At 34.5% G+C, this 15,106-nt stretch overlaps 2 protein-coding genes across 2 annotated transcripts; one reads left to right on the top strand and one right to left on the bottom strand.

The window, feature by feature from the left end:
* The first annotated feature begins 348 nt into the window (after nt 1-348).
* Nucleotides 349-3,469, top strand: LOC113860687 (alcohol dehydrogenase class-3). Its single transcript, XM_027493169.1, has 9 exons — nt 349-448; nt 548-684; nt 802-848; nt 967-1,292; nt 1,765-1,847; nt 1,938-2,013; nt 2,510-2,667; nt 2,757-2,918; nt 3,025-3,469. Exons 1-9 carry the CDS (start codon nt 415-417, stop codon nt 3,136-3,138), a joined length of 1,137 nt encoding a protein of 378 aa, XP_027348970.1. The 5' UTR covers nt 349-414; the 3' UTR covers nt 3,139-3,469.
* A 2,140-nt stretch (nt 3,470-5,609) lies between these two features.
* LOC113863806 lies at nt 5,610-13,846 on the bottom strand. The gene is made up of 18 exons (XM_027497526.1): nt 13,457-13,846; nt 12,603-12,794; nt 11,847-11,930; nt 11,192-11,251; nt 10,881-10,942; nt 10,082-10,291; nt 9,462-9,962; nt 9,134-9,227; nt 8,855-9,034; nt 8,690-8,779; nt 7,993-8,055; nt 7,763-7,837; nt 7,622-7,672; nt 6,744-6,821; nt 6,367-6,501; nt 6,164-6,271; nt 5,991-6,056; nt 5,610-5,684 (listed from the first exon to the last, which is right to left on the bottom strand). The coding sequence occupies exons 1-18, from the start codon at nt 13,844-13,846 to the stop codon at nt 5,610-5,612; spliced, it is 2,514 nt and encodes an 837-aa protein (XP_027353327.1).
* Between the last annotated feature and the right edge of the window lie 1,260 nt (nt 13,847-15,106).

Below are 15,106 nucleotides of genomic sequence, written 5' to 3'. Positions count from 1 at the left end.
AGATTAAAAAAAAGTGAAAATAAGTTAATAGTTATGTGGTCAGCATAATTTGGTGATATCAATTGTGTTAAAGGCAGAGAAATGTCCATAGAAGCCCAAAATGAGCAAATAAGAAAAGAAGCCCAACGGAAGCGATTGATCCGTCATTATCACAACGGAAGCAAATTTGCTTGTTCTTATCTTTGTAATTAAAGTGAAATTAAAATGTAATAATGCAGCGTTGTATTTTTAATCCCCTGTCAAATCTTGAAGTTACATTAACCTCATCTTTAGTAATGTCTCTTTCCAACCAAAAAACGTACTCATTACATTGGTCCCACAACAGGTAGATAGATATAGTATAAGGTGCTGTACTTTTATCTATCTGTGTTGTGTTGTTGTGTTGTGTGGTGTAGTCTTCTCATTCTCATCTCAATGGCAACTCAAGGTCAAGTCATTACCTGCAAAGGTACTGTTACTCTCTTCATCTACTTGTATCTAAATCCTATTCATTAACAGTAACACTAGCAAACCCTAATTTTAATCTAACGATTTGGTTTTGATGAAGCTGCGGTGGCCTGGGAACCCAATAAGCCATTGACCATCGAAGATGTTCAGGTTGCTCCACCTCAGGCTGGTGAGGTTCGAATCCAAATCCTCTACACAGCTCTCTGTCATACCGATGCTTATACTTGGGGCGGCAAGGTCTGGATCCAAATCCAATTGTTTCTCAATGTTTCCTTGTTGAATACCAAATGCTTGTTGTTAGAGAATAAGATTGTTGTTGTGTTGTTATGCATGAAGCTCTTTTTCGCTTTGCAGGACCCAGAAGGTCTCTTTCCTTGTATTCTTGGTCATGAAGCTGCAGGGTATAGTATATCAATAGTGAATTTTATAATATAGAATTACCATTATTGATTGTTGATAGGATAGGACTTAGGAGTTGTTTATGTGTGTGTGTGTGTTTTGTTGTTTTTTTCAATGTAGGATTGTGGAAAGTGTTGGAGACGGTGTTACTGAAGTTCAGCCTGGCGATCATGTTATCCCCTGTTACCAGGCTGAGTGTAGAGAGTGTAAGTTTTGCAAATCGGGCAAGACAAACCTTTGTGGGAAGGTTCGTAGTGCCACTGGAGCTGGGGTCATGCTCAGCGATCGCAAGAGTCGTTTCTCTATTAATGGAAAGCCCATCTATCATTTCATGGGAACCTCCACGTTTAGTCAATACACAGTTGTGCACGATGTTAGTGTAGCTAAGATTGATCCACAGGCTCCTCTGGACAAAGTTTGTCTTCTTGGATGTGGTGTTGCGACTGGTGAGCACCGCCCCTTTTTGTGATATGAAATACTGTATTGCGATTTTTCTAGTTATATTGGAAGGAACTTATCCCTTCTGGGCATATTGTCAGATGAATTCATGATATTTGTTTGGACAATGATGCTACATTTACCATCAAGATGTATATCATTGCTTCATTGCCATACACACATCATATTAAACTCTGTTTCTGATCAGAGTTGCAAATTCCATCCAAGTTGTCAGCTGGCATAACCCCGTATGTTTGGAGTATAATGTAATGATAGCTCATGGTTATTGCTTATTGTTATTTAAAGTGAACCTGCACTTTTTGTTTTGATGATTTAACAATTAATTTGGTTAATAAAAATGTTGCTGTATCGACCCTTTTTTTGTCTCTTTTCTTTCATAGTGTGTAGTCTTTTGTCCTTACAATGCTGAGTTTCTATTACGAGATTGTGATATCTGTTTCTTTTTTTCCCACTTTTTAGGCCTTGGAGCTGTCTGGAACACTGCAAAAGTGGAGGCTGGGTCAATTGTTGCTATTTTTGGCCTTGGGACTGTTGGTCTTGCTGTAGGTTTCTAAAGTTACAATTGTTGATGTTTATGCTTTTGACTGGTAGGCTGCTATTATGATTCATAATTTATACTCAACACTTGACAGGTTGCAGAGGGTGCAAAAACTGCTGGTGCATCACGGATTATTGGCATAGATATTGACAGTAAGAAGTTTGATGTAGGTATGTCACCAACTTGGTTGACCTAACTGGGATAGTATGTCTTTAATGCTATGAAGTAATTTGTGTCCATGTTTCTTTTCTCATTTCTCAGTTTTGTTTAATTAATGTTTTTTGATATAGTGATTATCACCTGGCTTGTGACAGTCCGATAATAAAATTTTAACATATCTATTTGATGAAAGAAGATGATGACCTTTTTAAAGAGTTTTACTGATGGCAGAATAGCATGGTTTTAATATGATCTTAATATGTATGTTCTTTTAGTATGTATTTGTATTGACTTGATTTATTTCTCTATTGTTTTTTTGTTCTCATAGATGCTATAGACCTATACTACAAGCATACCACTGCCTTACTATGAGATATTTTCTGTTTGTTTTCTCAGTTTTGGTTTTATATTGCTAATGCACTACAGAAGTGAGCAACATAAGAGATTGCTCACAATAATAAATACTTATTCGGTTATTGACTTGTCTTTTGCTATTTTACTTTGCAGCAAAGAACTTTGGAGTCACTGAGTTTATAAATCCAAATGAACATGAGAAACCAATTCAGCAGGTCATAATTGATCTCACGGATGGTGGAGTTGATTATAGCTTTGAATGCATCGGAAATGTCTCTGTGATGAGATCTGCTTTGGAATGCTGCCACAGGGTGAATGCTGCTACTGCCTCATTGACTCAATTTTCAAATACTACATTGTGATGGTTATACACATGAAAATATTTTTGAAAAATTTCCAGGGCTGGGGGACATCAGTTATTGTGGGTGTTGCTGCATCAGGGCAGGAAATATCAACTCGCCCTTTCCAGTTGGTGAGTGGACGTGTCTGGAAAGGAACGGCTTTTGGTGGCTTCAAGAGCAGGTCCCAAGTGCCTTGGCTTGTAGACAAGTACTTGAAAAAGGTAAAAGGATTTTCAAGAGTGTTCTGTGCATTAATTCAACATTATTGGAAAGCATGGTTAGTTATGAGGCTAAATATGTGTCATTCTGCTGTACTCATTTATGCAGGAAATCAAGGTTGACGAGTACATTACCCATAATGTGACACTTGCCGAGATCAACAAGGCTTTTGATCTTTTGCATGAAGGGGGATGTCTTCGCTGTGTGCTTGCAACACATTAAAAGCCTTGCTAGTTTCCTGTGGAATGTGTGTTGGGTTGCTTTTCCCTCTTGTGGTGGTTATAGTTTAAATAAAACCTTGAGTGGCTGTAGTTTGTAACATCATTTTGGTCTATAATATGGACGTTATCTTCTGAATCTTTTGGCGGACTTGTGACCAGAAGGCCTTAGCACTGAACACATAAGCATCCTTTTAAGTTGTGACTATGATATTCGTATATTTTGCCTGTCAAGAATCATATATCACCACTCCATCCTTCGGGTGAAGCTTTTTCATATAGGTGGTGCATTGTTATTCAAATCTTTCGTTTGAAGTAAATAGATATGGTTACTTTAGAAATGAAACTTTAGGCAGATCATGCCATCAAACGCCCTATTGGGGATTATGGTATCTTCCCCTTGTCTAAAACCACTAATGACTGGCCATTTCGCATATAATATAATTTTGAAAACTACTCAAACGTTACGGGTTTCACAAAGCTGGCATGTCATGGATATTGGTGCCATGCCGGTAAAGCTGAACAGAACATATTTTCAAACACAATTTGACTAAAATTTGTTAAAAATTATAAAAAAATGAGAATTATTTGATTAAAAATAAGAGTTATTAAAATTAAGAGGGAACTTACATAAATTTTAGTAATTAATTAAAAGTGTGTTAAAAGAGTGGAATGTTAGCATAGGAAACAATTTTTTTATACAATTTCAAGGATATCAGATATCAGATGCGTTTTAAAATGTTATGCCATACCGAAGCCAACCTGGAGCAAATGTTGAAGAGATCAACTGAAGATACTTACGCAACGCCAACCAGAATCCATTGGATTTTGATATTTGGAAAATGCTTTGCACAAAATAATGATAGTATCACGATTGACGTTCCCTCGTACAAAGGATAGATACCAAAATTGAAGTTCAGGTACAGAAAAAGATGGGGTTATAATTAATTATAATATAATGATAAGTACAGTAAATATAATTTATTTTAATTACTATTAGCTAATTCCTCTTGGTCATTTTTTTTATTTAAATTGAAAAAATAAATATTTTAGAAGACATTAAATAATAATGTTTGCTTGCTAACAGGTAACAAGTCTTGCTTATCAAAGTGGGTCACAGTGCTGACCCTTATGCTTAATATATATACTTTATTTTTTGGAATCTCTCAATATCGCCCTTCCAAAAATGACAATGCTAATCAAATGATGTTACACCCTGTACGAAAAAAAAATGATATTATAACACAGTCGCAGTTCACTTTTATTAGATGTAATAAAGTCTCTTTTTATAAAATAATGATATCCACTTGGATAAAGTTATTTTTTTCTTCTTCTTTTTCACCGAGTAATGTCTGATTAAACTGTGGCTCTTACTATTAAATGAGAAGATTGAAGTAAAGAACATCCCCCCACCCTGCAAATATACCCGCGTAACAATTCACTTAATTACTTAAATAGTTTCAAAATTCTCCATATTAAAGAGAAACAACAACAATTTTTTTAATAAGTGCTGATCTAAAATCTTTCACACCAGACTTGGGATAAATTTCTAGAGAATATAAATTGGAAATAATTTATATTTTTTAAAAACTCTTTCGTTTAACTTTTCTAAAATTTAAAGATACAAATTATAAATTTTTTTTTTATTTTTATATTATTATTTTTTTTAAAAGTTTCCTGAAACTGAGCCCAGTATAGTCATGCTGTCAATGAAATAAGTTTTATTGAAACAACATGACCCAATACCAACCCATGATTCAGCCTTGTGCAAGGACACTTTTTTTAGTCATCAATCAGAAAAGAAGACAATATGACGTGGTACCACAAGAAAACGTTAGAAAAGAATATGATGCATTGCATAATCTAGAAAAAAGAAGAAACAAAAAAATTAAATGAATGATATGTATGCTATAGGCACGGGAATAATATGTACTCACAATTACTCAATTACAAAAAACATGAGCAGCTAAAACCAAGAACATATCCCTCAATAAAAATTAGGGACCGTGATTGTTTCCTCTGGGTCAGCGCCAGTGATTTAGTACATGGCATGTGTACTATTACTATCAACATTGTACAAAATTTTTAATCCACATGTCAACCTACCGTGTGTCATTCCAAACATTGGATTCTTAAATTGAGAAAATCTTACCCACACCTATTAGATACTCTTTCAAACACACTCTTTATTATAAACTAAAATTTATTGAAAATTATAAAAATAACGTGAATTGTAATTTAATGATTATAATTAATATTTTTGTAGTTTCTAATAAAATTTAACTAGTAATAAAAAGTGTGTAAGAAAGAATATGTTATAGAGTGTATTCTTAACACCTCTCTTCTTAGATTAGCAAAATTTCTTCTGGACTGGAGGTGTTCACCAAAGAAATCAAAAACTCTATCTTTCTCAGTGCCAATGAACGTGTCTAAGCGATCTATTGCACGTTTTGATCTTAAAATAATGTGATAGTACTATGACTCGCCACTCTCAAAGCTTGAAAGACGAGAGTCTGATAAAGCAGTGAAGAGCTGTGTATCTACAAATAGCTGCAAAGCCATGGAATGATAATCAATAGCTTTGAAAGAGTAATTATTAAAGAGTTTATCAGTCTCAAGATAAAACATTTTTATACCTTCTGATAATCACGCTATGAATATTGATGAATATTTAATGTAACGCTGTCCATGATGTTAACAAATTCTTTTTTTTACCTCACCCTTAAGTGGAATATAAAATATACAACAATCAGATTTTATTCCAAACCAAGGATAGCAACATACACAATCATTTCAATGCTTATGTAGAAAGAGAATTTCTTTTGAGTTTCCTTCAATGGAATAAAAGGTTGTTACCTTAACGAATGCCTGGTCCCTAGAAGGAAAGGAATCAATGAAACTGTCTTTAAAAAGTAAAGAGACCTGAAAAATTGATCCTGGATGAGCTAGGAAAGAGTGGGTAAACTACCTATTCTTAATTATTTCAGAGTTACCAGGAATAAAAAACCTCTATAACTTCGTTATCTTACCCTGTCGTTATTTGATTGTACACTAGTTATCGTGTGGGATTTCAAATTTGCACAAAGTGACTCCAAATAATGCCACATGATATTCAAAAACTGAGTTGCAGCTTCAGCCTGTAAACAAGTACATATTAGCAGTTGCCACCAATGGAAGAAGCATCAGTGGCTAGAAGCTGGAAAACTGCAGGTTTGTGAGAGAACTAAAAAACCTGGACTTCGTTGCACCTATGTATAGGATGCTTTCTAGCAATTGAGCTTTCTCTTGAAAGTCTGGCATGAATTGGACTCAACTGAGACACAAGCTCTTTTTGCTGTGGAAGTCTGGGTAATTGACACATTTTAACCTGCATAAAGGAAAAAATTTTAATTGGGATAGAAATTCGAGAGAAATATTCTACATGGAACAGCATATGCTAGTCTCTGTTTGGACATGTTCCATAGTAGGGTCCAAAAAATACGCAATCCCAAATTTTGAAATGTAAAAGTAGTTATAGATATGACAGTGTAACGTGTAGCAAGCTACCAACAAATTCCCCACAGTTCTTGTGGAATACAGTGTAATTATCTTTAAAACGTCATTACATACCTGATTCGTCAATATATTAACAAGAACAAGATTAGTAGTTTTCCTGTTCAAATCATCTGGTGCTTGCTGTATGCCAACCTGCAAGAACGTTAGAAAATAAAAAATGACACCCTTCTTATAAACTCTCAAGGTTGTGAATTCAGAAAGTAAAAAAATCTCACAAGACATGGAAGCAAGGTGGTAAGAATTTTCAGTTTGAATTTATAATCCAAGAATGAACATTGAAAATAGAAAACCTACTACACAAACAGCCGTTTTTCTAATCTGATCCTTCTTTTCCTCCTTTTCCACTCCTATTTTTCATCTCATTTTTTCCTTCAAATTTTAGAATGACATGGAAAAAGACAATGCATCGTTTCAACCTTAAACAGAACTGCATATAAGAGCAGGGTATCATTCTCACATATTGAAAGAAAAGATAGAATTATTATCATGAACATGCTAATCCTCAATCCAATGCAAAAATATTTTGAAATCAAAATGAAATTGGAAGTTCACATCCAAAAAAGCAACAAATACATTGATGTAAAGAAAATAATTTGGATCACAAATACCCAGTTTGATCTCTACATAAAACCTATTACCAGATGTAAGATGAAAAGCTTGCTGTAGGTCAATTTTGAGACTACACCAATGCAAATATAAAATACTAGATCTTAAACTTCAAAAGACACAATTTCTCAAAAAAAAAAAAAAAAAAAAAAAAAAAAGAAACCTAGAAAGTTAATCATTCTACCTGGTATGAATACATCAGTAGAAAGTTAATCATCCTAAACTAATATATCAGAAAGCAATAGTATATACTAAAGTAGTAGTCTACAAAACGAATATAATATGAAGCAACATATTTCATAAATTTCAAATAAAATGAAACTCACAATATATGGAACTGGTGCATCAAGAAAATCACTCATGGTCCCAGGTAAAACCTGAAAAGCAACACTGACATATTGTTAGACATACGTGACAATGCCACAAGGAAAGTCTGAAACCAGGGCTTGCTGAATCCACTGACTCACCGGGAGCAGTAAACTCTGCCATTGAAATGGACGAATCATGGGAATGAGAGAAAGCACTGTGGCAGATAGCACGCCCTGCTTTGTGTCAAAAATTGCCAAAATGAAAGGCGGGTTATAATTCCTCTGTGTGTCAATCCAAATTAATCAACTGCAGCAACTAAGTACTAAGCATAAAACATTGTAAGGAAAATAAATGACCATCAATTACTATGATTGTTTTAAAGACTAACCAGATTTGGGCATAATACCACCACCTGTTTTTCTAACAACACTCCTGTTACTAATGTCAGCACCTGCCAGTAAAATTATGGATAAAAATGAAAATATTTTAGTCAATGAAGAAACTATTAAGAAAATTGCAGCTTATATAGGAAGTTAAGGGGCCACAGGAAACAGTCTACATGATGCAAAGAAAGCATCTTCTGGGACAAACTAAATTGTTTCACCAAGTGGTAAGGATTTGCTTGGGAAAATGGACTGTTCTGGGAGATACACATGATATGTTCTTCTTTTACCTTTTTTCTTGTGATATATTTGGGTTCATTTTAGTTAGAGGATATAAAAAAGTCGTTGGCTTGGGTTTGGGTTTGGATTGAACCAAAGTACAACCTAAACTATACATAGGAATTCAGAAACTGATGATGCAAGCTATTATTCAATAAAATAATGTTATCCAGTATATGAGTTAGAATAGCTAAACTGCAAAAAAACAGGAACAGGAAAAGGAAACATGAGAGGAGGAAAATCAATCTGACAATAGTTTTCTGCACAAAAAATCTGTAAAAATAGAATTTAGTGGAAAAAGAATAGTTTTAAAAAGATTTTTGGTACGTGAGAAATGGATTCTTAGAATAGCTTCTGCAAAGAATTTCTGAGTTTTGACAGACATTAACATTGTTGAACATCAACTGGAATATTTGTGCTTACACTTTCAAGGGACAGAACTCGACAAGTAGTTGCCAGTGTCCATACTGATAATGCAAGAGCTTCCTCAGCATCTGCCAACTTTGCAGTGACCTTTTACCAGGTATAGCTGTAAGGAGTGCAAGTATTTTTGGATAAATATATTGTTAAAAATCACTTAAAAAATACCTGAGCTGGTTCAGAACAACTTAAGCAATCTTCGCTGAAGCCAAGAGCAGCAACTGAGTGTCGTATATACTGAATAGCTTGTAGATGTTCAAGAGGGCGGAAGACAAATTCACTTCCTCGAGGTGGAATAGGTTGAGCATGATATCTACACACTATCTGTAGCAAATCATTCTTATTCTCCTATCAATGCCATTCACAAAAAAGAAAATGTAAATTGCCAATCAAGCATCACCTCAACTAAACCAACGCAAAACAAATGGGCAACCATTTTACACTAACCATAGCCCATTCCATTAACAATTCATCCCCATAATCTCTTTCATTATTTGAGAAAAGATCATCCTCATCTTCTGATACTATGCTTCTAACTGGACTGCCAGTGAAAACAATGTGATATTGAAATTGAATTGAAAGTACACATTAAATGTCACAAAAAAAGAAGTAACAAATTAAACAGACGGATGAACCATATCAAATCTGGAAGAGTTATGCACCATATCAAACTATTGCCACTTACGTAGCACAATAAATTAAAGAAAAAAAATGTGATGATGTCTACTCAAAATTAAGATTGAAATGTAGAACTTTATAATTATAAATTTATTACCTGAAAAGTGATTCAGAACTTTCAAGACTCTCGAAGACACGACAACGAGCAGAAAAGGGTGTTTCGACTTTCAGAGAAATTTTGTCATTTTCACAATTTCCATGCACTCTTTCAACAGAATCATGAGTTTCTGGTGCCTCAAAAGCACAATTATCATGATCTTGCAGATTCTTCCCACCATCCTTATCTGTATCCCTAACCTGACAATAATCTGAAGCATCACTGGCAGTCAAACTTTCTGGAGATTGAGAGTGAGAATCCCCTATTTTGGGTGATAACTGTGGAATTTCATCATCAGAAGTAGTCCCAGAAGCAGTAATCACAGTTACACCATGAAGAGGTATTGCGCAAGCCATCCAGTCACTAAATGACTCCCTCTCTGGAGAGTTAGCATTTGAACTCATTTGATCATCTAGTTTGGTTGTTGATGGAATGCAACAATTGAGATTCATATCATTTACAAACTGAGTTATCCGATTCAGACGCTCCTGTGCAATGAGACTGCATCCAAGTAAGACCTAATGAATTCTATTGGATCTAGGGAAAAACAAAGGACACAAGCATGTCTTAGACCTGAAAAGTAAGTCAGTGCATGCCAAAAAACCAGTAATAATTCTAACCTGTTTAACATCTCAAAGTGTAACTCAAAGAAAGGAACTCTAGTCAGAAGACAGTAACAGCGAGGTGCTGTAACCAGAAAAGGGCTGCATACTCCAGAGCGATGAGAAAAAGGAGATGATATGCCTAAGATACCAGGGGGCCTCTGAACAATTTCAGGCACATGTAAGCAAACTCCATAAAGTATTGCATTGTCTGCTGCCTGATCAAGACATCAAGGTAGAGAGTTTCAACAATCATACTGTAAGAAACAAGGAAGCAACTGAAAAAAATCAATCCACATGCAGAGGCACATATTGAATATCCTATTATAATAATTATATCATAGCACAAAGGTATGCAGTAAGTTTATATTTGATCCATGCTTTCAGGTCCTATTTGTTTGTCCATAAGGTCCATGTTATAAATTATAGGTTTATTTTTCATTCTCCTTTTCTCACTCGTAACTTCAACTATAACATTAGGATGCTCTTTGACATCACAATTATCTGAGCTGTTGAGGCAATTGTTAGACACATTATTCTGAGGTTTTATCTCATGGAAATACCGAAGAGCTAAGAAAAAATATAAGCTGTAAGATAAGTTAACCCCCCCCCCTCCTCTCTCACAAGCACACCCTACAATTCACAAAAAAGAAATAAAAAAAAGAATATGTGCAAACTGTACACAGACACAACCTCACATATTCTGACAAAGCATAATTCAACCAGGGTACAGGTAAGTCAAATATTTGCAGTAGAGGAGTTCAATACAACAGTCACTAACAATACCAGGCGAACATACTAAAGTTGATAGACAAAATCGATAAAAAAAGTTACCTTGACTGTAAAGACAAATGACAGATCATCTCTGCCTAAATGCTCCTGAAGAGGATACAATAAAAAAACAAACATATTATCTCTGGTTGCAAAGGTGGTAAGTGGTCAATGGAAGATTAGTTGAACAGTACTTAGTACTTAGACCAAGTATTAACTTATGCTTATACAGTATGAAATCATCATCTAAAACTCTAGATTTGACAAGTCAAAGATGATAAATTGCTTTCTGAAAAATATCAGTCAAAGAGCAAGAATATCTACTTAAAAATAAGCTAAGATATTGATGTGGCATACCTGTCCATAGACAATTTCATTTAGTTCACTTAGCGATGGCGTTCTCTCCAACAACCATGCCTGTAAATCAACACTTATGAAACAGTTTGTGGGAAAGCAGATTTCATTACTAAAATAGACCTATGGTTTATCGAAACTCTTATTTTCATCTTATTAAACAAATGCCAAATTCTACCAAAAATAGAGAATGGAAAACTTAGAGCATGTTTGATTTCTATTTTAAAAACAGAAATCAAACATGCTCTTATTATTTACAATTAAGAAGTCATCTAAATTAAAGGCAAGAATATTGGTCAATCCTAATAAGTTAAACCTATGAATGCAAGTCAGTATAGTCAGATTTCCCTAGATTCCATAGATTTACTGTTCCAGATACGGGAGTGATATGTTTATATGTTGCAATGTTTGATAAAAAGGATGAAAATTGATAACTTCAAGACAAATAAAACAATTTAGTCACTGCAAATTAAGGAATCAAATATTTTTGTCATGATCGCATCAAAGAAGGGGCAAGAGTAACAAATGTGATGGTAGGACCAATTTAGTACCTCCAAATGTAAGCAATGGAAAGATATAGCAAACAATTTGTTAGGTCGCATTTAACAAAGAAAAAGAATTTGACAGATCTGAATATGTAAAACAGCATCAAACAGACCTTAACACCTTCAGGAAAGCAAAAGGAAGCTAGGTCCTTCATACGCATTGTTAGCTTCTTAGCAGGAGGATATTTGAACAGTATCTGCATGTTTACAGAAAGGTATCAGCTACAATGAACCTATTGATCCATAGGTAGAGCAATAGACTGAATTGTACCCATAAACAAATAGGAATTGGTTTTACTTTGTTTACTAGGGAATTTTACCATCAAATTATTTGTTTGCAGATATTGGGAGGGTTTGGAAGAGCTTATGGTTCTTATAACTCTCATAAGATCTTTTAGCTTATTTCAATAAACTTCATGGTATAACTTATTAAAATAAGTTGTTTTCAGGTTGCAAACACACTCATCATTTGTAAGGTAGCAGCACATTATAGACAAATAATTCTCATTAACCATCAAAATACATGTGTAATATTCCTAAGTATCTTTCATGAATGTCAATGAAATTAATCTTTTAAATTTGTAGATAACTAGACACTAGATATGCACAATGTCTATTAGCCTATAATACTGTATTTACAAAGTTTGAGAATTTAACTTTAAAAATTTATCAACAAACAATAATAGACAAACTTAAATTAGATTTTTCTATTTTTGACATGCAGAGAGACTGGATAGCCAGTTAATCTCTTTTATTCTTTATTTCCTTCTTTTTCCTCTGTTTTGGAGGATATCTCATCCTCCCTTAGTTGTATTTTCTTTCTTTTCTATGTAATAATATGTGTTAACAAACACTGATATCCAACAAACCTGAGGTTCCAAAATTGGTTCTGGTGGCCTCTGTTGCTGCTGCTTTTTGTAATCTATAAATTCTTTCTCTTTTTCCCACTTCTTCCTTCTTGCAAATGAATGCTCCACGCCTTCCAAATTAGCATCTGGATGCAGCCCCACAATCACAAAATGTTCAAAGAGCGATGTTGGCTCCTTATAATTTACACAATCCTACAGTAATATTCACAGTGGCTTACTTCAACAAAATGATAAGTTTACATATTTCACGAACATGTATGGTACACAAAGTCACCTCCTAAAAGTTAGTGCAATAATGCATCATTGACATGTTGCTAATGTTCTGTGTTTACAGGAAGAAACTTCAAAATAACTTTTGGCATTAACAGTACACCCATAACTCATTTCAGCATGACATGGTAAACTACATATAATAACAATCAAAATCCTCAACACTCATGCTGTAAGTACTTTCTGATAGGGTTGGACTTATAGACAACTGCTACCAATGCACTTCAATGATGTGTATTTTTAACATCAAAATATTGCATGCAGAAATTTTATAATTTTGAAAACAGACAAGAGAATTCAAAGAATAGTTAAAATTCCTATAGATCAAAGAAGTTTCCTAAACGAAGTAGTAAATTTTGTTGCCTAAAATACAAAGAACAAGTAATGGAAGGAAGGAAAAAGATTTTCTACTTTGAGGTGAAACACGAAGTAACATGAATTATTGAAAGGAAGCTTTTCATTACTACTATCTGTACATTGTAGAATGTAAACAAAAAGGTTCCATTACTATTTGCAGATTAATCAGGCAATGAGAATTTTCAAAAATAAATTTAGCGCACGAAGGGACTCTAAAAATTGAATACCTGAGTTTTAGGATGAAGCTGACACCACTGACGTTTCTGGTTTGCCATGATCTCGGGGTTGAAACTCGCCAACAGGTCTTCTCCACGGGGCTTGCCACCCCACCGCCAAGCCCTTTGCACATTAGATTTTAATTTCTGATAGCTGTTACTTCGTTGAAATCCTCTAGTAACAAGTTCACTTTGAGTACGTCTGTGTACACCAGGCCCCATTTGTGGCATGCTTGACCCACCACCACCATCACCACCAACACCACCACTACCACCACCACCAGAGTACATATTGTGCAATGCTTCCCCAGCAGCTCTGAATGCCCCCTCAGATAACTGCTGCAGGACCCTCATAGGCGACGACGGCGCCTCATGAGGTTCAGCCTCTTCTTTTGTGTTCATATTTATATGCACCTAACTCATGCTCCCAAATTTCAGTGCACCAATCACTTCCAGCCTCCACTCTTCTGTTGCCATACCAAATTCCAAAACCATCACCTTTTGGATCATTCCACTGAATTTGATTATTCTACCACACACTGATTTGAATGAGCATACCCCAGATGGAAATTATCACCAAAACTTTTTCCAAGGCTCTTCCTTTCTTACAGATAACCGATCCCAATAAACCTTTGATATGAATAAGCGATCAAAGAATCTCGTGATTCTTCTGGGTCTGGGCACGTAGATTCCACTTTTATTTTTATTTTTATTTTTCAAATTTTCAAACTTTTCCACCAGAGTAATAATGGGCACAAACCTGATTCTAAAACAAAGATAGCAAACTAGCAACTATGGAATTACCAATATTCTTTATTAATGGCAGAACAATGCTGGGAATCGAAGAGACAAATCAAAGAATAACCCTCCAACCCACATTACTTGTAACGGAAACAAGAGTTGCTAAATGCTTGAAAATACAAAAGCCTTTTACATTGTAAACAACATTGCAGGTGTTACAGTGTTGAAAACAAAAAAGAAAGAAAAGAGAAACATGAGGAACAACATGTACCTGTTTTTCGTGGTTGCTAAGGCTCGGTCCTTGTCTTTGACAGAACAGAGCGAGAGAGAGGGAGAAAGAGAGAAAAGAGTTGCTAAATATAGAAGTGGAAGAGAAATGAAGGAGATGGTTAAGTGACCTTTGAAGTTGGAACAATGACAAAGGAAACAAACATAGTTGTGTCGTGTAGTCGTGTCATGTGAAGAAAACCACATAACATCATAACATAGAGAATAGAGAATATGGTATTATTAGGACTTTGGGAGTATTGCCCTCTAAGTTGCATTAATTGTGATCCGACACTGTTCCATTTCTTTCTCAGTTTTGCCAAACTTGTCGGCACTCTTTTAGAATTCTAAGCATGCAACCCAGCTTTTATGCTGCTGAGCCACTGCATGCCATAAATATATACTTTTGCTCATTTCAGTTGATTTTAAGTGTATAAAAATAATAATTTTTTATTAAAAATTATTTATTTTATTATATATATATATAATTTTTTTTATCTGAGACATGTATCCTCCATGATAATTAATATTATTTAAACCGAGAAGTATCTTAAGCTACAAAACTCTCACTGTGAGTATTTAACTAAGTTGTATGTTAAGTTGAATTATTTTATTATATATAACAAGTTTTTTTTTTTTTTTAAGAATTAGTTA

This window comes from Abrus precatorius, unplaced genomic scaffold (assembly GCF_003935025.1).
Source record: "Abrus precatorius isolate BTA unplaced genomic scaffold, Abrus_2018 Scaffold3, whole genome shotgun sequence".
Classification (NCBI taxonomy): Eukaryota; Viridiplantae; Streptophyta; class Magnoliopsida; order Fabales; family Fabaceae; genus Abrus; species Abrus precatorius.
Note: the sequence above shows the minus strand (reverse complement) of the source record. Positions and strands in the feature narration are given on the sequence as shown.